Source organism: Lonchura striata, chromosome 3 (genome assembly GCF_050655825.1).
Source record: "Lonchura striata isolate lonStrDom1 chromosome 3, ASM5065582v1, whole genome shotgun sequence".
Classification (NCBI taxonomy): Eukaryota; Metazoa; Chordata; class Aves; order Passeriformes; family Estrildidae; genus Lonchura; species Lonchura striata.
In genome coordinates this window covers 64110805-64136034 of record NC_140705.1, presented here as the reverse complement: position 1 = coordinate 64136034, position 25230 = coordinate 64110805, and the positions used below count along the sequence as shown (strand labels likewise).

General features: G+C 37.1%; 1 protein-coding gene across 6 annotated transcripts in view; it reads left to right on the top strand.

Moving 5' to 3' along the window:
- PDE7B (phosphodiesterase 7B) overlaps positions 1–25230 on the top strand; it is a 167755-nt gene continuing 142525 nt past the window's right edge. For 3 of the 6 annotated variants that reach the window (XM_085576733.1, XM_085576732.1, XM_085576731.1), the window contains exon 1: positions 1–213. In XM_085576733.1, the coding sequence (XP_085432859.1) occupies positions 16–213 (198 nt within the window). In that variant the 5' untranslated portion in view covers positions 1–15. Of the gene's footprint in view, positions 214–347; positions 463–25230 lie in introns of all 6 variants that reach the window. The other 3 variants (XM_085576735.1, XM_077782133.2, XM_077782134.2) reach the window with 2 other exon arrangements.

Below are 25230 nucleotides of genomic sequence, written 5' to 3'. Positions count from 1 at the left end.
GACGTCACTCCCGAAATGAGGAAACATAAACAGAAAAGGCTTCTCGGCGGCGCTGGCAGCAGGGCTGGGATTGGTCTGCGCTCCGCGCCCGGCGCTGCCAGCGCCTCCCAGCCCGGCCGGCCGCGCTGCCTGGCAGGGCAGCCACACTGCCGCAGCCCCAGCCCGCACCCCGCGCTCGCCGCGCTCTCTTCCCGAGCCTTTTCGCTTCTTAAGGTGGTTTTACTGGCTGGGTTGGGGGACTTGGGGAGGTTTTCCTTTCCTTTTTCTTTCCTTTTCTTTTTTTTTTTTAATTATTATTATTTTTGTTTGCTGTCGTTACTTCTTTCCGTTCCCAATCCTGGATGCAGTTACTGGATTCTGCAGTACAAGTCTTCATGAACAAGCTGCACCGCTTAGAGATTTCACGGCATTCAAAGGTCACAGAACTGCCACTATGGTTAAATGTCTTGTTTAATGGTTGAGGTACGTACGGCAAATCTAAAAGAGGCAGCATGATTATTTTTTGAAGGGGAACTAAAATTGTGAGGGGGAGAGGCAGATAAAACTATTATTTAGTGGAAAAGATTTTTACTGGTGATTGTTACTACAGCAACCGTTTTTTGAATTTCCTACCTTTTTCTCTTTATTCAAACTAGATGAAAATGTTAACTTATGTTGATTTAACCATTTGATGGTTACAGAAGATTGCTAAAAGAATCTCTTGTAATAGTCCTTTCTGACTCTGCTGGGAAAAGTGTGGTTGATTTTTCTATGTGTTTTCCTATTGCTCTGCGGCAGGAGAGGAGATCTGAGACTTGTCTGGCTTAGATGAAGGATGGAGAAAACAGAAACTTGTTCCTATCCTGAGGGGGCTGTGAGTTTTTCTGAGAGTCAGAGCAGAGAGAGGAAGAGTTGGAAATAAACAGGTCAAGCAGAAAAGAATATCGTCTTCATTTTTAGGAGTACATGTACTGCTCTTTTTTTTTTTTTTTTTTTTTTTTTTTTTTAATACATTTAGATTACTTTACTTGGTTTGGGTTCAGAAGTTCAAAATTAAGAAGGAGCCTGAGCTCTGACTAAGAAACAGATCCCCACTGGGAGGGGAGAGAGCTGGTTGTCTTATATCAACACCAGTTTTCATACAGCTTTTGCTACCTAACCAGAGAAAAGTGGGAATTTGTTCAGGAGTTGAAGTGATGTAACTTGGCATCTGTTTGGTAGCAGATAGCTTCAATTCATATTTGAGCCAGCAATCTGCCTTGAATGAGTATTGCAGCATCACAGTGGGCAGTGTGTGCTGCAGTAAATGAAAGCAACTGCTACCATCAAACTAACATTGTTTCCAAGAGTGTGATTCTAAATTATAAGAGTAAGAGTCACTTGTCAGAGCTTGTGTGTGTGTGTACAAGTGGTCTTAAAAATAACTCCAGCCAAGACAGAAGATTTCTGTTGTTAATTGAATTAATATATAGATACGGTCAAGGACCAGCAGTCTTCATATTTTTCTGATTTGTGGAAAGAGAATTTTCATAGGTCTGTTTGAAATGTTGCTGTAGATATAAATCCTCTTCAATTTGAAAATATTTTGGTTTAACTTTAAAAATTATACCTAAAAAAACAATTCCTCTAACAAGAAACAGAACAGGAGCACACCTATCTCCTGCAGTGTACTCCATAGGGTTAAAAACATTAACTACACTAGGCTAAAGCATGCTAGCTTAAGGACTGCAAAAATATTAGCTCTGAAATGCAGAGGATGTGCTATGTGCTGTGAATGGACAATTGCTATTCTGCAGTGCCTAGTGGGAAAACAAGGACTTTGTGTATTGCAAATGCATAACTGCAGCTCCTCCATTTCCTTTGCTGTATCTTCACTGATGACTGCAGAAACAAAGAGGTTTGCCATAGATAAGCTCTGTAGTGCCCCATCTCTTTGAAGATGCAAGAAAATATTTTCTCATATCCAACAACCCAAAGTCAAGCTTAGTTGGGTGAACTGTAATTCTGTAATCTCTGTCATTCTCTCTAACTCAGCCCTCCCCAAATTCTTACTATGTGAACTGCCGGCTGTTTTCAAAAACTAAAGTAATACTTCTCTAGGCTCAAATTCAGAAAGGCTAGCTAACAGAGTGTTGGTTAGATGATTAATTTGTAAATTTAACTGAGTGTGTCTCAGCCTATAGAGACTATAACCTGTTTTGTAAGGAAAACCCCTGTAACTACATGAATATATTCAAGTTTCCAAAAGACAACCTGTAAGATATGTATTTCTAATAATTTCAGAGAATTATTCAATTATTTTGATAAACAATTTTTAGAGAAGCTTTGGTTTTAAGCTCTCTGTCTACATGTTGGTGCATCCGTGTTCCATAGCAACTACTAGTGGTGGTACTGATAGAAAATATGGTAAGTGGACTTCAGCTGAGGAAATGAGTTATACTGATTTAGTAAGAAAAGTTTATTTGCAGTGTTTCCTCTGAACAATCTCAGTTCAGCATCTAGAAAAAATACAATTTAAGGTTGCCCTCTCTGCAGTGGACAAAACACTTATTAACATTTGCACTCATATTGTCTCCAAAAATTGTGTATTGCAGAAGTTTCATGGGCTATGAATGGCTGCTTCTTCTGAGTTAATTTCCATAGGGTGGACACCAGTGTCACCAGTGAAGTTCCCGTGATTCCATCAGACCAAGGCACAGTCTGCTGAGCCTAATCCAATATACTACAGATCACTTTTTAAAATTCTAATATGTTTAATTAGTATATAAATATATCATTATATCATTATAACAGCAGCTCCCCTTTCTCCCTGTTTATGTCCTTTTCCCTTCTGAAAATGAGCTCTCTGCTTGCCCTTACCAGACTTCTAGGTAAGTCATGGTAGCAGACTGATTTTCCAGTGTCTTCTTTGCAAGTATGATGTATGTTTGAGACATTTGATCATATGTAATTCCTTTTCACTCATCATGTGGTTCTTCTACCAATAGCTAAAGCATATTCTAAAGAGAAATGGTCTGAAAATTGGTCTTCTATGACAGATATATGATTTTCTTGTAATTTTTCAATCTTAGGCAAAAAACTGCTCTTGTACTGCTAGTTTCATTTATAGGAGCTGTATGAAGCAAAAATGCCAGCTACTAACCAAGCCATTACTGTAAATAGAGCAAAATGTGACACATCTCTATTTAATAATAAGAAATATTTGAGACTTAATCTCTCCTCAAATTAAGGTAGATATATGCTCTTGATGAGATTGGCTCTGGTTTCTGAGTTAACAGAAAAACAAGAAATTTGCTGCAGCCCAGAAGATATCCCATGTAAGTAGGAATTCTTAGCTACTCCGTGTTGTTCATCATCACATTGTTACTTCATTTTCATGCTTGAAATTATTACAACATTCCATGTGCTTGTCACAGGGTGAAAGTGAAAGGGACGGCTGCGATCCTACTAGCTGCCAGAATAAAATTAAGTCTTTTGTAATCAAATGATGGTTCAGTGTTCCTCCTCTCTCATCCATATAGGGTAGAAGGTGTCGGAAGTATGAAATTCATCTTTCTTGTTCCTCAGCCAGCAATCTGGCTTACCCTTGCAGGGACATCAGTTCTTACATTTCCAATTAAACACTAGCTTTACTTCTAGTGTGAAATTTGCACTTTTCAGTCACAAGCTTCAGGGTGTAGAATTGATGCTATTTGGAGTTTATACCCTAACGACACTGGGACACAGATAAAGCCTAAGTGTACAAAAGTAGTTCAGAAGTTCTGATGTTTTTTTCTTTCTCTGGCCACCACAAGGTGCATCAATTTTGACATCTAAAGATGAATAATTCTCAGAAGATGGCTCACAGTGCCAGGTACCACATATGCAATCAGATAAGGATTGCTAGCAACGTTTTGTGCTTCACAGTAAATGAGTGGAATAAAATGCCTTTTGACAGTAGTAGCAGTTTTTCAGATCTGAAGTATTAGTTTTGTATAAATACTAGAGAGATAGAATGCATTTGTTCTATTTAAGACAATTTGCTTAAATAATTAATAGAATTTGAAAATGAAAAGACAACTTCTGCAAGGATTTTTCTACAAAAAGAATTCTGTATCATCCTAGAAACTGTGGAGAACTCTGAAATTTAATTTTTACTATTATTCTTACTACAGTGACATTCCAAAAAAATTGCATTGGAAAACAGTATTTGAAGCTTTGAACCCTGTCATTTCTGTTATCCTGGAATAGAGTGTGGGATTCAGAAGATGTATTGCAAGGGTTCACAGTGCTCAGGTAGTGATAGCTATCTGTTTTAAAGTAGAAAATTAACAAATCAGAGCCAGATCAGATAGAAGAGTGTATTTCCAGAGGCCAGGCTTCAGCAGCAAAACTGTGAGTGAAAAGTTTGTGACAGAGACAATTCTCAAAAACCACCAGTCGAGTGAATTAAGCATTTCTTTTGCATGCATTGAATGGTATGATATCATCAGTCCATTGATGCAGTAATTTTGATATGCATTTGGCCCTTGTTCTGTTCTTTAAAAAGTGAAAAGTCTAGGGCTATCATTTAAGCATGTAAACAGTGTCAAATTAGAGAAACTAAACTTATGAAAGGGTTCTATTGAGTTTCATTTTTTTTATTCTGTTCTTTCTCCCAGTAGGAGCTATGAGTGAGAATGGATAAGAACTCCGATCAGCTACTTATTTAAGTCACATAGGCTTGTGGTGGCATATGATATTCTTCTGACAGCTTGCTGTCCAGCCAAATAAGACACTCGGGTTGCCTGGATGGATAAACATAGCAGATGACCTCTTCCTCTTAATAGGTGGGCATGAACAGTCAGGATTCTTCCAGTCACACAGAGATAAATTTGTTACATTTTAGCTAAAGAAGAATTGCCCTCAGACACAAGCAGCAAGATTTACTTCCCTTGGAGTAGGTTATATTTTAAAAAGTAGAAAAAAAGTAGAAAAAATATTTTAAAGCAAACAGTAGCAGAGGCTTTTTTTTCTGCTTTTTTTTTTTTTCTTTTTTCTTTTTTTTTTTTTTTTGTGGCTGGTAGGTTTATACTAGTTACCCACAAAAATTTCTGGTATGAGAAACCTCACCAACTAATATCTCACTATGGTGTGTGTGTGTTAATGCTGGCAGTGTAAAGTTTTGAACACAAGAGTAGTGAATCTGCTGTCAAATAAAGTTTAGGTAATTGTTGCAGTGGCATAAAAACACACTTGCAGGGCAACTGCTGTCAGGACCTGTATACAATTTTCTTCATGGCTGTTCACAGCAGAGTCTACGATACTAACCCCTCTGAATGTAGGCAAGGTGTTTTGAAAAGGATGGTCATTAGGTTTCAAAGAATAAAGCAGGAGGTAGACATGTTTTGACTAAATATGCAGCAACTCAGAGAAATATACATCTGTATAAATGAAATTAAGAAACATCAGCTTAACTAGAGAGCTCCCAGAGGATGGTATTGATCTACTGTGTGATCAATTCTGCTCCCATTGCAAATTGCCCTTTATTACTTCTGAAAGAAAGGATACGTATGCTCTTGTTCTTATTCCTTCTCTTTTCCCCTGCACAACTTAATACACTTCCTACAGGGCATGTAAAGACTGGCTAGGTTCTGGGGCTTGTCTTAACACGAGCTGGCAGAGTTAACATCAAGTGTGCAAGGATTCATCCCTTGGTAAAAGAGGTGTGAATCCCCATGTGGTTGCTGTGCAAACAAACACGTATTGACATGAAACACCTCAGTATTTTCTCAAAAATTCCGCTGTCATCCAAAGGGTGCAGCTATTTTCCCCCTTTATGTACAGTGATTTGGGTAGAGAGTGACAACTGGGACCTCTGCTTGCACAGTCCCAGAGGACATAATCTGCTTCGTATTTCTGTAGAGGAACATGTATTCAGCTGCACAAAAGACGGGCAACACCTGATATTTGGTTTTGCCTTTTCCTTAACTTACCACTTGGCTTTGAACTTCGGAGAAGGTTAGACAGAATGAGGGCTTGGTGCATGCCATGCTGCTGGGATGGAGGAGAAGACCTCACATTGACACCCAGAGAGATGAAAACAGATTCATGGAGAAGGAACACTTCTGGCTTTGTGTTGATTGAAAACCATGTTGAAACACACTATTTTCTGGAGCTCTTTCTGTTTCAAATGTTGGAATATGACTTAGCTCTGTCTGATGTATGCAGAGTCATTCTTGTTTTACACACTGCCACAGCATCTGAGTATCTATTAATAACAATGTTCAAGTAGTATCAGAATGGCCATCATAAGTGCAGTTAGGCAGTGTATCTCCATTTAATCATTATGGTCCTTAGAACAGCCAGGAAAATAATAATTATTCCTTATTAATAAAGAACTTGCACAGATCAGTGAAGGTAAGAGAGGAACTCTCCATGTTCAGGACTTGGGAGGAGAGCAAGTTGCTTTCTGCTTCAGCAGATCTGAGAATACTTATTAAAATTGTTTGAAAATGCTCTTACAATACTAAATAAAATTCTCTCATTAAAAAATAATTTTCTTGAGCAAAGTGTAAGTATCAGCTAGACAGATATAACTGGAATGTATTTCTTCACAAGCAAATTCCTCCAGCTCAAGTTGGTTTGATTTACCAGGACTGCTTTGAAAAGCAGAACAACTAAAGGACAAAAACAAGACTTGAACTGGAGTGCTGTGGAGTGCATGTAAAATGTCATGATTCCACCACGTTTAGTAGGACTCCTTCAATTTATACCTGTGAAAGATCAGACTACACTGAGCTTTCAGGCCTAAAATGCATTCCTTCTCTGCAATGGTTAGATCAAATTTTAGGCTCATTAACCTTGCATCATACCTGCTTCATACCAGTTTTCCACAACCTCCTCAGCACTATGGTACCACAGGGCTGCTTTTTTGGTTCCACAGAAGCTGTGATGCACTCTTTTCCTTCCATGGCACTCTAACCCCATGCTTCTCTCCTTTCCTTTCTCACAGAAAATAAATGTTTACCAGATTTTATTTGAAATCAGATACCTACATTTAATGTTTAGCTTATGTTCTAGCATCTGCAAAATTTTAGATATTTGTAATACAGAAGGGGCTGATGTTGCTCATTTTCAGAACAGACCATGATCTGTTTTAAGGACATAGCTATGTAAGTAATATTTTTAAAAGCTGAGGAATAACAGGAAAACAGTAATTTTGTTTAGGAACCAATATGCACTGTGCTGTATCACAAGAAAATTTTATGCAGTAGGATTTTAACATCCTGTCTCTTTGAACCATGAAACTATAACTATAGCAATCCTATCCACTATGAAAGTGTAACCTCTGTAATAGTATGGTAACAAATACTAGTGCAACATGAGAACATTGAATAAAGTTCATCCTATATATCATCATCAAAGCTGTTAGAAATGGCCAGGCTTTCTAAAAAGCTAAAATTCATTTTAGTCTCTAAATGAAATGGCTGGATCTGAAAAATTGCTATGTGTTAGAGGCTACCTGGGAAATGTTTTCCCTTTCTACCTTAGACAGACAGAAGTAGCCAGTAGCCTGCTGCTAGTGCTTTCAAGAAGGCATGGAAGAAAAGATACAAGTTCCTTCTCTACTTCCGTCAGGCTTTCCTGAGGTGGATTTCCACTGTAGTGTCCCCTAAGGATTGAGCTGGGTCTTCATGGGGCCTTGTAGAGGCAACCACAGTCCACTGCCCCAGCTTTAGCCCCAGCATGGAACTGGAGCTTTTACACTGCTGAAGGGGCACATTAAGGTGGTTTCAGACATTTACCTGCAGCTCCAGTGTTGTCCTGAACCCAAGAAACTTTTCTGATGGTTGTTTTCTCCAACTGAGCACCTCCTTCTGAACAACTTTTGTACCAATGAATAGTTGTTTTTAAGAAGAAAGCTCAGATGTATTTTACAGAGTGGGGAAAAAAACATCTCACCACTTCTGAAGAATGTCGATCTTGCTTGTGAGGACTGAAGAGTACAGGGACATTGTTTGGTTTGGGTGCCTGCTCACAGGCAGAGGTGAGTGATAGATGGTTGGACTACATGACTGACAAGGTCTCTTCCCCTCTGAAGATTCTGTGAAATTCTGGTGATGATCCAGTGACCACTCTGAAGTGTCTGCTTAGTTTTTATTTTATAGACCTGAATTGAAAGTCTAGAGATCACTGAAACCTTTAATTTTTAAATGTTTCAGCAATCCTCTTACTCTCCTACCAACAGACTTAGTTATACTTCTGCTTCTTATATTCAAAATAAGTGGGGGGGAAATGATCAATCCACACTTTATTTGTAGCTTCCCTATAGTGCTGAATAGATTATTTCTGCATGAAGACCTGCATGTAGAGTGCTCTTTTTTTTTTAACTGTGAAACACGTTTGCTTTAAAAAGAGGTTTTCATATGCACTACAGGTATATTATTGTTCTCATACATCACAGTTATCTGGACCACCTAATATGCCACTACAGCTTGGTCTTGCTACCTTAGAATTTTTAAATTGTTGTTCATGGTTTCAAAGCATCACTTGGATAATAATTTAAAAAAAAATTAATCATGTTTACTACTAATGTGAATAAACTGGTGCTGACTTCTGCTATTTTCTAATTATTATTGAAGACTCTTTCACATTTCACAAAAAAATAAGGCTAAAATCATTCAGTGCCAATTTGTGCTTGGCATTGCACCTTTTTATAACAGCTGATGAAAATTAGTTTGCCAATAAGCAAACCAACTTCTAAAATGTCTCAAAAGGTCCTGATGTTTATGATGTAGAAAATAATTAGCAGACAAGTCTCAGTGCTTTCTAGACACACTTTAATTGTCATCTGTTGACAATACTTTGACAGTTGAACTTCTTCAGTTCTGACTTCAGGAGAATTTTACAAGTCTCTGAGCTATTTCCTTCATTTATAGAGACATTTTCTGAAATATTATATTAAAAGGGCACTTCTCCTTTTTGAATCTGCAACCCTTATTTTCTCCTGAGAACACTTCTCTTAAAAGGATATTTTCACCACACTGATTTATAGGTTCTGGCATGGAAAATAATGCTTTTTCTCCTAGCAGCAGAAAGAAAATTAGTCACAATCTGATGTTAAGATAATCTTCATTACCTAAAGAGTTTTACACTTTTTAAAGTTCTACACAGGAAAATCTATTTCCTTTGAACCAGGGAGTTCTTGCCCATGTTGCAAGTATGCAAGACATTAATTAATTTATAACGTAACAATAGGAAGTCAGTCTCTGTAGCAAACTGGGATCCAAACTGTGATACTACTGAGTTCTGCAGAGAAGTACCACTTGAGTGCAGCAGAGAGAAAAAAAATTGGTTTAGCTAATTTACATTAAAATATCAAATATGAATAATGCTGTCAATCTAATTGCTTTTGTGGTTCTTCTTGGGACATGAGATTCAACATATTTTACCCTGATATTTGACACATTACATATTTGTCTGCACTGGCAACAAATAAAGCACAATGTAGAGAATGATAGGGTGTTTCTGAAATACAGGATACTGTAGATTTCAGTGACAAGCAGAACAGAAAAGCTTTTATGAAGAGTCAGCCCACCATCAGATGTTTCTACTAAGTCACCAGTGGTGCTATAATTTTGGTCCCTTAAATTGCCCTCACTGCTTTTCAGATTCAAGTACTTACTGAGCACACAGGTTTTTTACTAATTAATGTCCCTCTGCATCTTGCCTGTGAACCTCAGGCAGCTCCTGCAGTTCTTTGCAGCTGGAAGAGGAGCTCATGGAGTCACAGAATGGGTCAGGTTGGAAGGGACCCCAGTGGGTCATCTGGTCCAGCCTCCTGGCTCAAGCAGGATCATTCTAGAGCGCGTGGCAGAGGATTGCATCCGGACAGTTCTGGAATATCTCTGGTGTGGGTGACTCCACAATCTCTTTGGGCAGTATGCTCTGGTGTGCATTGGAAAGCCAGTTATGTGAAGGAAATGGCCTTAGTTTTAGCCCAGGCATATATGAAATGGTATCAGCATAAGTTCTGATATTACCATATAGGGTATAAGAAATTATAAGGCATTTTTCATGTTTCATGCATGCAATGGCATTCACTCTTCTCAGTCTAGTGTAAAAAGCTGTGTTAATGAAAACCCTCATATAGAGAGAAGATGTTTCTGAACACACTGATGAATAAAGCAAAAATTGTTTTGTTTTGTTTTTTTTTTTAAGAGAGGTTTTGCCTCTATTAGTTTTCCAAATAGAGGCATAGAAAGAGTTTTAGCTTGTCTTGGTCACCTCAACACTTTTACTTTAAATGAAGATTCTTTTAAGGGCAAGAGTCAGAATTTTCAAACTTACCCTCTTCTTTAAAATGTTTTGGGGAGTTAATTTTGAAAAGTGTAACCTTTCCATCCGTATTTTATATTACATTCATAGCAGCTGCTTACTACTTCTAAAAATTATCTTCTTACTTCATTTAGGGATAAAGAATCTTTTATCTAACTGATTTTTAAAAAGTGAAATATCAAAGGAAAAATAATTTTTTTTTCCTCTGATTGCGAACCATTGCAAGTACAGTCTTTCTGATCTGTGAACAGAGTTATAGGCAACTGCCTGTAACTCTGTTCACAGATCAGAAAGACTGTACTGCACTGCACTGCAGGCAGGCTTCAGAAAAAGGTCTGGCCTCATCTATCAGAAGATGTCAGAAGCATTTCTGATTGTGACTGATAAGAGAGTGAAAGAGAGAAAGGCAAGCAGATATGGTCTTAGAGACTCTGTATCCCAAATGGGAACACGATATCATGTTCAGACTCATACCAAATGAAATGCTAGCCTAGGAAAAATTGTATTGAGCTAAGAGATTATTTAAGGCTCTTGCTCTATGTTGCAAAGTGTGTTGCAGTAGCAGCAGAGTATGAAAATACTGTATGTAAAATGTAAATCAGATCAGTAACAGTCGTTTAAGTAAGACATGTGTATTCCCCACAGGTAGAAATGCAGATATATTAAAGGCTGTTTTCTGGAAATGGCTTCCCTCTCTGTGCATAAATCTTTTAAAAGTTTGGAGGTTCAAGTTTTGTCATTCCATATTTTCAAACTCAGGAATTAATTTTCTTTATTAACTAAGAGATCATTTAGTTTTTAAATACAATACTTATGCTTTCTATTCTTTGTGAATCTAGTTATTTGACTGCAGAACAATCAAACATTTGTTTAAGCAGTTTATGTTGACACAGTTTTCTACTATGGAAATTTGCCATTTCATAAAAGAAATAATTTGTTACAGCAAATTGCTCTGTGTAGTAGGGATTTGGAACCCTTGAACTGACGGTAGAATGAATTAATGTATCTATTTGATTTTTACTTTTTAAAAAAATAAAAATGAGGTGTTTAGTTCACCTACCATATGCACCCTGAGTACAAACTGTACCCATCTCCCTCTGAACCCAGAGCACAGACTTGTTCCAGCAGGCAAGTGGAAACCTCACATACCCTGGAGCTTTGTTTCCTCTAGGCACCCCTGCAGCAGAGGATGAGTGATCCCATAGCTCTGCTAAGAGTGCAGCTTTCCTCAGCATCACTGGGCACAGCTCAGGCTGCGAGCAGAATCTCCCACAGAGAATTTGTCATTGCTAACCCAAAAGCCCTGGCTCTGCTTCCCATTGTGCAAGCAGGGTGGGCGCAGATAGGGAGTGAAAGAGTAGAGGAGGAAGAAATGGGAAAGGATGGATGCAGAGAATGGGGGGGGGGGAATTGCACTGTATCTTGCTATCTTAAACATCTCTAATAATGCACCTTTCTCTATCTGATATTGATACTAAAATTGCCAGTATTAAGTCTGTATCAGCACTCTTTCTCCTTGTTTCCATCAAGTCTTGATCTTTTGACTCTCCAGTATTTTTACACAAGTTGTTCATAAAAAATCTTGCTCTGTTAAACATTAGCGTTCTCAGGGGCTTGGGTCCAGCTTTACACAGATTTCTTTACCATGGTGGGCTGCATGTCTGTGGTGACATAAAGGCTGTCTCCAGCATCAGGATAAAGATTTTATAGGAGACATCTCTGAAATTTCAAAATGAGCTGCTAAGAAACTGAGGATTATCATATTCCTCAACACTTCCCTTTCCAAGTACAATAAATATTTCTCCCAATTTTTCTAAGAAATTATCACATGTTTAAAAGAGAGTAATTGAGACTACAAATGAAATGTAACAGATACCACAGTCGTAGTTTATTGAGTACTGGAAAGTACTCACCCTTGAGGATGAGGGACAAAACAGAACAAAACCTAAGAAGACTGTTGGAAATGTAAAAATTTGTCCTTTAGGAAAAAGCAACAATGAAAATCAGTATTTTTTTTACTCCAGAATGCTTTTTTACTGCAGTGGTTCACCCTGTGAGATCCCATTGCATGCAATTATCTGGACTGTTCACACAGTCTTTGAGAATTTGTTGTGGCAATTTTATTTGATGTGTGAAATAAAAGTAATTGTGGCATTACCTGCAAATAATGTTTCACAACAGCACGTATATGCTCATTCTTTTTTTTTTTTTTTTCATATGGAGAACTGTGATTTTAAATACTTTGAATGTTTTAGGTCTTTAACAATGTATTTAATTAGGTGAATAGCTTTGCATCTAGGAGTGTTTAAATACTGAGGAAGTGCCAGGGTCTCTGCAAGATAATACCACTGCACAGTACCAACAATTGACTTCTCAATTACTAAATACTTTTTAGAAAGTCTGTATGATATTTAGGCAATTGTTGCTTAGGAAAATTGGCGAACTAGATCTATGGATTTTAAGTGTTTCTAGATCCTTCTATATTTTATATCACTATGAAAGATTTCACCTATTAATTGTTAATAAATACAGATATGAACAAGAAATTAGGATCTAACACAAACTCCTAAGGTGACTGTATACTTAAAATGTCAGGATATCCTGAAAAACTGCATGTACAGAAAACTTGGTAGACATAAATAAAATTCTCTTTATATACATGAAAGGAGAAGACTGCTTGGCTTCATGGTAATCTTCCATGTATGGAAGAGGGTTATGTTAATAAAGAAATTAATATTGTTTCCAATTTTAGGATTCAGCATATATATGAGTCTAATAATAAGAAAAATCCTGCTCTCCTGATTTATCAACCATGCCTTGCTGGTTTACATGCTTTAAGTAAGTTCTGTGTTAATGTGCTGCCAAATAATCTCTATTGCATTTTACTTTGAAGAGCCAAATATCAAACAGTTTATGTGATTAAAATGTCTTTGCCATATCTCCAAACAAGTATTTGTGCATAAATAAATGAATTTGGCAGAACTGTGAATTTGGCAGACATCTTCTTGTCACTAGCACATCAGCAAATCAGGCTATGCCTTTGTCTAAATTCCAGATTCCTAATCATTCTGAAGAAATCAGTACAAATTTAAAATAAGCTTGCCTACAGGCACCTGAAATTATTGTAACTAATGAAATAAGCCCTAGGAACTGTAGTAGTTGTTCTGAAATTGTCATTTGTTTCTTACTTTAAAGACATATATTCTGTTCTCTGTTCTGTATATTCCTCTCTCTCTGCTGTAGTCGTTTTGTGCTTAATCCCCTGATGGCATCTTTCCCTTTAAGCGATTACCCTTTGCATCTTCTTGGCACCAGGTTTATTTTCAGCAAGCTGTACTCAGAGTGCTGGCAGCCATCCCAGGGAAGCTGCTCTGCCTCAGTGGCATTTGGTACATGGGAATTCCAGAGTGAGGAATGGGCAAAGGTTACCACGTGTTTTACATCACTCTGAGAAACATCAAACTAGACTATTAGTGTTTGACAACAAACAATGCGCGAGGCCTTTAGGCATTGCGGTCTGTCTAATTCTTTATTTTCCCTTTCCTTGTAGCTCCACTCATACCAGCCACACTGGAATATTACCTCTGCATTTTTCTTGTAATATAACCCCATGATGTAGGAAGTCCTAATAAAATATGCAGTTTGACACAGAATAATTTAAATGCTAGGAAATAGTTTAACTCCTATGAAACAAACCAGTTGCTTAATAAGATTTGGATAGTTGTACTCTCAGACTTTTCCTGGACTTTGCTGTTTTAATATTTTAAGAGTCTGATTTCATCCTGGAAGTTACTTTCACTGTATGTTCCAAATGCAGACAAGCAGCAGCTTTCTTTGCACAGCAAAGCTTGTTGTTCGTCATAATCAGAAATATCCTATCAAGAAGCAAAAAATGCACAGATTTAATAGATATATACATATATATATATCTGTTGCTGAAAAGAAATGGCAGATCACTTTCCACAGCTCTGTTTCGTAGTGAAATTCTAGCGTAGTTCTGCCTGATGGAAGTTTAGCCCACAGATCTGTTTAGCTGTCTTCTACATGCTCCTGCAAGCTGATGGTGTATCAGGTGTGCTGCCTGGTTTGCCTGCCTCCAGACCATTTCTTCTGCATGGTCTGCCTGGCTGTGCCTCAGGGTGTGGGTGGCAAGTCACCAAGATCACCAAATGGTGCCATTGGCGACCTTTGCCCGTGCTGGCAGCTCCTGGGAACTGCTCTGCCCGTCACACGGGTGCCAGGGTATGTCACTGCTCTTTATCAGCTGTGTCTGCCTAGTGTGTCTGAGAGGTTTTTTGGGCTTTTCCTGATATGACAGGTCCTGTACTAGTGAGTTACAGTGGTCAGGTGAAGAACGTTGTTTGCTGAGTAATGTCAGAGATTAACATTCACTAAAATAAGGATGGAAAAATGAATAAATAAATTAAATGGTGTGGATGAACACAGAAAAAACTGAAGTGGGCTATTAATTCTGACTGTACTGGTGATTGATCTTAGATCAAACTCACTAGAAGTTGATTCATACTTGATCCTTCGGTACTGATCCTTAATGTAGAAAATCACAGACCACAATCTTATTTTTCTTTTTTTTTAAATAAGGAAAAAAATTATATGCTCCTTTCATTTCATTATTTCACTTTGAAACCATTTTCTTCCCTAAAATAAAAAGGTTTTCTTAAAATGTTATGAAGCTCTCTGTAGGAAGATTTATAGTAATATAAAACCACCATAAATTAAAATGTATATTTATTCAAGTCAATGTTATGAATAATTAGGCTAGCCTTCCAGACCTACTTAGGGATCTCCTTATTAAATCTTCATAAATAGATTTGTTACTAACAGTAGAAGATAATTTAGAATGCAAATGGGAATTTTTACATTAATGAACTGAGAATAACTCTTGTAAAAACAAACATAACTAGGCACAGGTTCAATACTACGAAATAAAAAGTTACAAATCCATAATATCTTTTTCTAGTACAACATGTAGGAAGTCTAAAGTGCTGATTTTCAAGAACAGACTATAAACAACTTTTAAAAATCACATGTAATAATAACATAACTTCTTGCTACTTCTGATTTTCTGTATGCACCATAGCCATGTCAAATTGGCATTTCTGTAGCTATTTAGGAACACTCTCTCAATTTGAATTTAAGTGTCAAATGACCACATGACAGTTTGTTAAAAGACCAACCCACAGGAGCCATCTTTGCAAAGCCACAGGGCTTCCCTGTGCTATTCAGGTTCTGCATAGAGTATTTTCTTGCTTCATTTGATTCATTATTTTAAAGCTGTGGAAGTTGTTCTTACCGTGAGAAAATTTTTGAGTTTTTGTTTGGTTTTGTTTTTGGTTTTTTTTAATAAAAGTGAAGGGTGGACTTGAGAACTAGAAGAAGAGAGTATAAATTCCAAGTAATTAGTATCTGAAGGCATGTTTGCTACTGGAAAGGAGTGAGAAGGAAATTGTAATACATATGTGATGTTTGGAGAAGTCAAGGGTAGTACATCCATATTTGAGGGTATGAATTTGTATTCTGTGAGATCAGAAAGAAGTTTTGACCACCAACACCAAGATGTATGGTATCAAGGTGTAAATAGACATTTTCTATCTTCATGTGAATAAATCAATATTGCTCATTCCTAGAAATCTGTTATCTGATTAAACACTGGACTGCTTAATTCTGATATACAGAATGATTTGACAGCTAAACTGACTCTATTCCTATTTCAATATGTGAAATAAAATAACAGATCAATGCCTTTTTAGACCAGTGAATTTTTCTATTGTGACAAGGCAGATTTTTTTTACACTAAATTTTGTCAAAGATTTCTAAATTACTTCATGATATCACAACAAAGTTTAACTTTCATTTAAAATGCAAAGCCAAAGATAGACCTGAATGAAAAGAAGGGAATATTGGTTTTCACTTTTCCTATATTTTTGTTCCTGACGTATTTACTTGCATTGCAGCTATCCTCTCTCCCTCTGCCATCTCCATTGCTCTAGATGCTGTGCAACCAAGGTGGCACAGGGAGAAAGGCACTACTTTGGTCATATAATTGGAAGCAAAAGCCAAGTGTTGCAAATGAAAGGGAAGAAGCAATACAAGCATATAAAAGTAAGATTTGATATTTGCATAGTTGAATTGTTGCATAAACTGGTATCTAAGTTTTTGTATGTTAAAATGACCTAATGAAGTACAGAACATTTTTTTTCAGTGACGTAGATGTTATCCTTTATATTTACTTCAGAGCAAAAGCATTTTTTTTCTTTTTGGGGAATTCAAACGATAGTTTCACTAGAAGTTATTATTTTTGCTGCATGCTGGCTAAGTTAAATGGTTGGCCCACCTTTAAGTCAGTCTTGATTTAATCTAAAAAAACTTTGTAAGCCTTCTTAATTCGTAGTCCTTAATGACAAGTTTTATTGCTGTGAACACATATCAGCATCCAGTTCTGGGCTCCCCAGTGTAAGAAAGACGTGAAGTTACTGGAGTGAGGTCAGTGAAGCACCAAAAAGATGGATAAGGACTGGGAGGATCTGTCATGCATGCAGAGGATGAGAGAGCTAGGAGACTGTTCAGCCTGGAGAAGAGAAGAGAAGGCTTGGAACAGACCTTGTCACTGTGTATAGATAGCTGTGTCACTGTGCATGATGGGGTGTGTTAGAGAGAGACAGGCTGCGGGCCAGACAATCGCCAAAGGTCCCTTCCAACCCAGCTGTTTGGGGACTCCAAGAGTGACACACATAAGGCCAGCAGAGTACCAAGCCCCACTGCTGTGGCACTGCCAGCAGGCATCAGCTGGAAGAGTAAATGCCAGTAATATCATTTAGGGAGAAGATAGAAGGAACATCCCTCTATTTACAAGTTTTCTGTGACAGGGAGGTCCAAGCCAACGAATGATTTCAAGTGTTGAAATTAGTACCTTTGCTTCTTTACCAAAACAATGCAGATAATTTATGTTTCTGTTATCTTTCAGAATATTTTGAGGATATTCTGGATTATATTTGTTCCTGGTTTTATTAATCACATCAAATTATCTTTCAGAACATTTTATCCATTAATTCACATTCAAAACATAGCCTTTTGCCACTGGGCATTCTAGGTCATCTATGCTTTGATATTTTTCTGGCACATCCATTAGTATACTATTAGAGTTCAAAAGGAACACGATAGTAAATGTTTCAAATGTAACATATGCTTTCAGTCAGTATTTATGCTCTCAGAAGATGATTAAGAGTCCCATTTCTTATGATGTTCCAAATAATTGCTACTACAGGTAATTTGAAGGCTTGATTTTGTTTATGTGTATGTATGTGTGTGTACATGCCCAGGCATTGGTACTTGTATCTCTTCCAAAAACTGTGAAATCCACAGGGAAGCCACATTGTAATTTGCACATAATTTACCTTTACAACTTCTAATTTTTTGAGCATATCTGCTGCCTGTGTTTTCTAGATTTATTCAGAAGGGAAAATATTTCTGATCCCACTGATTAATAGCTTGTATTAGAGGGACAAGGTTATGTAAAAGCATCAGCTGCATGCTCTCTGCTCTAAAAGCCTACTACCGCAAAGGTTTTTAATTTATAATTCAGATATTTACATCCCTGAAAATTCCTGGGACTCTCAATCAAAACAAATGGAAATTTACTACAAGCAAAGCATAAATCCCAAACAGCTCTCAGTTTAAGAATGACCTTGAAAAACCTAGTATGTTGTCCCTATCATCAGCAGGTAAACTAGGAAGCCTGCTTCTGTGTGGCAGCCCTGCTTAAGAGTCTACATTTGAAGATGAGAAGCAACATGTCATTCCATGAATCTGATCTCACACAATATATCCCAGGTCCCTTGTTACGGTTATCTTTAATTAATATTTTAATTAAAGTGTATCAAATGAATGTAATGAGCTCTGTAATAAATCTCTTGTGAACTACAGCAGAGCCAGAATATCAAAATAACCATGAGGAACTAGCGCAACAGTAGGAAGCAAAACTCTGCAGAACTTATTAAAGCTCCTGACATGTCCCAGTCTGCCCTCTTTGATTAATACAATCATCCATGTGGTACATCTTGATCAAGAAATGGCAAAGAATCTTTCAACAAAATTATTTTTCACTCCATTAATGTGGGGCTCTGTATCTATTATCTCAATGTAACTGAGCTGGGTTTGTTCTATTCTCAAGTAAGAATTATTTCTCTTTTAAAACGGTCTCTTTCTAAAGCTGATTGCTACACTGTGCTTATTCCATTGTTAGGAATGTCTTTAACTTCAACTAGTTAACTAGTTGTAACTAGTAACTAGTGTTACTAGCTACAAGAAACTAGTAACTAGTCAGCCAAGAAACTTCTTACCAGCTAAGGAATTGAGGATCTGAATGCAGAACAAATAGGCCTGTGGAATTTTTCAGAAGGTGGCATTTCAACACTGTGGTCATTAGTCATTTTGGCAACAATAGAAATATACCTACCTGAAACCTCTGAAAGAAATCACACCTAGGGGATGGGTTGACTGCTTAACTTACTTCTTAAACTTCATTGCAAGGTATGGATAAATTGCATTTCCCAATTCTTGGCCACCAGCTGGCAATAATGATCTTGATTTTTGTGTTGAATTTCAGGAGTATCTTCTTTGTAATGCTGTTAGAGGACACAGCCAATTGGAATGTGTAAACATGGCTCTTCCTTGCTTAGCAATTAAAATTGCATTCAATACAGTAGAATTGAATGTGTTTCGATTTGTACGGTGTCTGTATGCAGAGTTTGCTGAAATTTTAATTTCACATGGGCATAGATTGCAACCTCATACATTGAAACCTGATGATGTAATTATCAGCATCAATCGAGATTTTATTAAAACGTTACATGGCTTGCTTACATTTCAAGTTGTTACAGTGTGTTTTTAGCAATAGACTACTTGAACCTTCCAAGTGCAACCACATATTCTAGTTACAGAATAATTAATAAATCAAAAAGCCATGTTGTTTGTACATAGTTCTATGTAAAGAGGGTTTTCTGAAACAGTCAGCATATTAGCTGGATACTAGTTTTGTGAAGACTTTGTTTGACAAACATAATATTCTAAATGTGTTTTTTGATCAGTGCTCTTCACATGTATATATGACAGAATTTGCTTTTCTTCATTTTTCTACTGCAAATATAAGTTGTAATAGCTAGGTAGCAGCAGGCCTGGAGTTACAATAGGTTGGGAAAGGTGAATTCAGTGAATATTTGGTGTAATACTTGACAAAAAGAGTAAGAGGCTTACTAGTTCTTAATGAGCCAGACTTTTAACACTAGAGCTGTAAAAAGCTTTTAAGTCCTACATACCATATTTGTGGTCCTTGCATAGCTGTGTTTGTCATATTGAAGAATTTTTAATTATAATACATTTGTAAACTCCTGCTTGTCTCCTGGTTAGTTATTGACATGTGAATTCTCTTTCTGTATGACACATACTTATACAAAGTAATCAGTACATGTTAGCTGCTCATGCCTCCATCTCCTTGGTGTCTTTAGTAGTTATACATTCAATAATTTATCCTCTTTTTGCACTGTATGAAAGCATTCTCCAACATTTAAAAGTCAAATTTATTGTTCAGTATTTTTATCTTCATGTTTTGTTTGTTTGGCAAAATTCCTTTTTTATTGTGAAATTTTCATTCTTCTACCTCCTCTTCCATTTAGTAACTATGTAAGTAGTCAATTTTTACCTGCCTAACCTGGCTTGTTGCTACATGAGACATGTTATGTTCAAGGGTTCTATCACTAGTATAAATTCGCAAAATATGAATCAAAGCTGAATACTTCTAAAGTTATAGGGGCATAATCTTCACAGATGACAAATAACCCTGTTCCCCAAATCTGAGCACACTCTTGTCTGATTTTCCCAATTTTTAATGCCTGAAATTTGTATTTCCAAATTACACGTATTATTTTGATATTTATATGTTAAAACACAATTCCCATTGAGTTCATACTTGGACCCTGAGAAAGTAACAAGTAGAAATTCATAACTTGCTTTAAAAAATATGCTTGAGCTATTTGTAAAGCTGATGTTTCTCATCTTGAAATCCCTATTGGCACATATTTGAGTCTTTATGAAGCAAAGTAACAATCTATCCCTTAATTAGGAGGCATAACCCAGGAACTCCATGTGAGCAGCAGGAACCAAATGATGGTTAATCCTCAGCACTGTCACTGACAAGGCAGACGTTCAGTGGGAGAAAATCAGCAGGTTGTGAAGTTAGATTTTTTTCCTCAAATACAGACTCAGAAGAGAGTGTGGGGATTTTTTGTTTTAACTGAAGTAAATTGACGATTGGGGTTCTTTCCTTTTAAATGCTCTGTAGAGTCTTAGTTGTTTTAAGCAGATAAAGGAGGAGAGGTTCCTGAATTTTTAAAGGAAATAACCAAAACTTAAGAGAAGTGTTTCTATCTGTTATGGATGTGATACAGCAAGGTAACAGGATCAAGGTTTCCACTGTAGCCAACAGAGTAACTCCTCACCTTCCACAGAAATGACCTTCAGACAAAGCCAAAAGTAATTTTCAGAAGGCTGCAAAGATATTTGTTAATAGCAGGATCAAAAATGTACAGGGGCCTCATAATGCCACAAGGGGAACCTGAAAGTGGACACCTTCAGCTCATAATTCTAGTTTTACTAGCTGCAGCTCACAAAGAAACAGCTGCATCTACATTGCAAAATACCTCCCACACATACATACACACACAGTGTTTGCACACAATACTTATTTTTTTTCCTTTAATGTGTGGGAATAAATTAGAATCTAAGGTCTTACTGAAAGAAAGTGTATGCTGTTTAGTTTAGAGGGCTAAAGATAATACAGCTCCCATACTTTGATCATGCATGCTGCAAATGGAAGAGGGGGTCCTGCAAAAAGAGCTATTCCAGCAAATCCAGGTAGAGTTTACTGAAATCTTCCATCTTCATGATTCTTTTTGTAAAATTATCTTTTTCCTATATTGCCTAGTTGTATGCATTAATTAGGAAAAAGACTGCATAATCAGAATTGTGTGCTTTGAATGAGTACTAATGTTTGCATATTATCTTTTAAAAATTTTACCAAGAAAAAAATCTGAAAATTCTTGCACCCAAGCTTTGTTCTGAACTTGAAAGTCACAACAATGGGGGTCTTGTTTGCTGTCTTTGCCCTGTGAAGATCTGGTCTAGAAATTTCTCAAGGGAATAGGATTTTATATTACTACCTTATTGTATAATCTGGCAACACTTTGAAAATGAATGTTGACATTTTCTTTTCAAAGTCATTAGCCAAGTATTTTTCCAAGAAGGGCTCCAGTCTAATTCACTTTTATTTAATTAGTTCATCCATTGCTGCAGCCTAAGCACCTAATGACTCTAGGGAATGGTTGGACTTTTCACCCTTTCTAGCTATTATACTCAGTGTGTACTGTACTTATAAGTCAAGTGCAGAATCACATCTCACAGGCTACTGTGCTTTTATTGCAACTGAAGAAATTGGTCTTTTCCTCAAATCTGACAGGTTTATTTATTAAAGAAATGTAGCAAGAGGACAAAGTACATGTGGTTTGTAATAATTGGTAATATTAATACATTATTAAAATGTTTTCAATGCTAGTAGGATGTTCCGTCAAGTTCTTCCAGTTTGATATTTCTGAAGAAGTAAAGAAATCCTTTAGAAAGAGTGGCAAGCAATGTTTCTTCAGATGCCAAGGAAAATGTCTTCTTCTTGATTTTATTAATGGTGTGTGGCTGGTTAAAGTAACCTCCAAACAGTATCTATTGTGGATTTGGACTGAGTACAGCTTTATGAACTCACCCAGCTCAAAGCAGCAGATAACAGAAGGTTACCATTGATTTGCAAGGTCCTGACAAGCATAAAGCACTCATGTTCTGTGGTACTTACTCCACTAAAGATTAAACAAACAGAATAAATGTACACCTTTTGACGTGTAAGTTAATGCTTCTGGCAGCCCACTGTGTCAATCAATGCAACTGGCAACCTTAAATATACATTAAAGGTACTTTGCTCTTCTCAATTGAAGGAAATGTCAACTTCATTGTTTGTGGCAGAGAAAAGAGACTCAGGAACAGAAAGTCAGCTACTGCACATCTCTAAGTGACACAGAGACTTAGTAATGAGGTAGACATAGCTCTGTGGAAACAAGAAAAGTTCTTGCACTTTTACACAAGGGAAAGAAATAACACAGAAAAAGGTGCAATAATATGGAAATGTGTTTGGTTCACAAAGACATCTTTTCTGCTAAAAATCAAGCAGAGAGTTGGAAACAAATTCCGCTGAAAAGGATTTTTGTTATATATCACCACATTCTTGATTGGAAGGTAAATTTAATTGGAAGAGTTGTTGCAGAATTTGTTTCTTTCTGGGTATCTCAGGATATAACACATACTGTAGCCAAGGGCAACTCTTTCCTGCCAGCCCATCCTTAGCCATGCTGTTTGCCATTAACTGTGCAGGAGTGTCTGCTGAACTACAGAGCATCTGTACTGCCCTTCATGGTGTCCTCAGCAGCCTGTGCCAACTCAACATATTTTGGCCAAAAGCTTGGAGCTGTTCACAACTTCAAAGAATCATTTAAGTTGGTAAAGACCTTTAGGATTGAGTCCAGCCATTTACCCAGCACTGCCAAGTCCACTACTAAACCATGTCCCTAAGCATCACATTAGAAAGGATTAGTAGCAATAACAAATTATTTCATTGCCCTGCTCTTCTCCAATTATCCACTGAGATCCTAATGCACTATTTCAGAACAGTCAATCAATCTATAACTAAGAGGAAACAGTGTCTTACAAGCCATTCAGTCAATTCAAAATAGAATTATAATATGGCATTATCCTTACTTTAAGACTTAAATAACATGGTGGGAAATAGAGTAGCATGAAGGTTTTGAAGAGCCCATTTGTTCAATTTAATTTTCCATCTCCATCATTTAGAAATGATCTGTCATTGAATGAGGCAGAAAAGATGATAGCAAGTAAATAAGTAGCTGAAACATTAACTTCTTGCAGCATACAGAGGTTTTGCGCTCATATTTGGAACTGTAACAGCATTGCTCACATTGGCAGGTAAGCTTCTCCTAGAAATAATGAAAACTGAGTCCCATTTCCTAAACTGAATTTGCTGAAATTTTAATTGTCTTTTGTCATGACCAGTTTCTCTGTCAGAGATGGAATGTTTTCTCCTGCTGACATACCTTCTGCAGAGGGATGAGGTCCATCTTGTCATCCTTTCTGTTCAGCAGACGCTGGGATCTTTAAGGGACCTGTTTGAAAGTAGTGTAAAGTGTGAGTGATACCCAGCACTGCAGCCCCGTTTGCACCTTGATTGCCCAGCCTAGTGCTCAAGGTCTCCTTGAGAAGCAGCTGATGGAACAACAGCTGAGTGAAGTGCTGGAAGGGATGTTGGTGCATTACACAGGGAACAATGCAGGTGATAGGATGAAGCATTTTATGACTCAGGCAGTGCATTTAGTTCTTACATGTTCAAAAAGCAGGGGTCCCAAGTCCTCATTTACTGATGTGGGTTGAAAGAAATCTTTTTGCCATCTGTGTATGACCATATATTTCTGACTTCACTCTTGATGTGTTGATCTGATTCCTATGAATGCTATTTTGGCCACAATCCAAGGCAAATTTAAGTGGAGAAAGTAGCATAGAAGGGTGTGAATTTATGCTTTGCCATATATGTTTGTTTTGAAGTTGATGAAACTTCAAATTATTTTAACATATTGAATTCCTAGTCTTTGTTTTTTATATTTTTTCATATAAAGATTGTCTCCACTGTCTACAGAATTTAAATGTGAAAACAACACTAATTTACACTAAGGAAATATTTTTATTCTGCATAGGTAGGTATTTCTATGGCTGCACTGAAGATTGCCTTTGGTTTGTTGTGCTTCTTCCATGATTCATCATGATCTTGTACTTTCAGCTACAGTGACTGCCAATCAGATTTTCAGAGAAATGCAGGATGTTCCTCTTTTCTGATTTCTCTTTTCCAATTCCTTTCTAAGAACTACCTCCCCTTTTACTTCCATTCTTGTAGAATTTATGATGATTCTGCAGCACCCTCAAACTTACCCACATCCCTGTTTCCCATTTTCTGTGTCAAATATCAACCTCATCCTTTATTATAGTCAGTACATATTCTTGCTACAGCATTGGGTTTTTCCTCTTTGTTATATTGGTATTCTCAAATTCATTCAGCCAGTTTCCACAGATACTTTTCCTAAGCTTCTGGTACAGCAGCATTTTCCATTCACACTTGTTCACATTCCATATCTCTGCTTCTTGTGCTAAATTGTTTTCATGATCTCCGTATCTCCTCCTTTCTCTTCTTTTTCTGCATTCTGCATCAGTGAGATGTCATATCCATGTATTTAGCAGTGAAATAAGCTGCTGCTGCTGCTGTTCCAGGTTTCTCCATTTTTAGTATCACAGTAGAAAGTTCCTAAAACTTGGTTTATGACAGCCTGTCTCTGAGTAGTGCTACAATTAGTTCCAGGAGCACAGTTAGTTTCTGCATCCATACTTAAGTGCAGCTTTCTTTAAAGCTGATGATAGACACAGTTGATAATTACTCAGCCCAGGCTTTTTTGCAACCAGAAAGAAATTGCTTCAAGATTTGTACTTGTTGACAATTTCACCCTTTTTCCCAAGAGCACATTTCAGAGGCGTCAGTAGTATAAGTGAAAGATGGTTGGTAGTAGAGAAAGTGGTTAAGAAGTCAGTTTTACCTTTTCTCATCGGGCTAAGTGATTAATGCATTTCTCTCAAAAGCCCACAAACAGTCTGTATTTGTCTGCCTTGTGTTCCATTCCAGCTGTGTGTTGACAGGGAGGTTGAAAGTTCTGGAAATAAATGAGTTTTATGGTGCAATTGTGAAACTGATGCCAGAAATGTCATGTAAATTCAGAGACAAATACT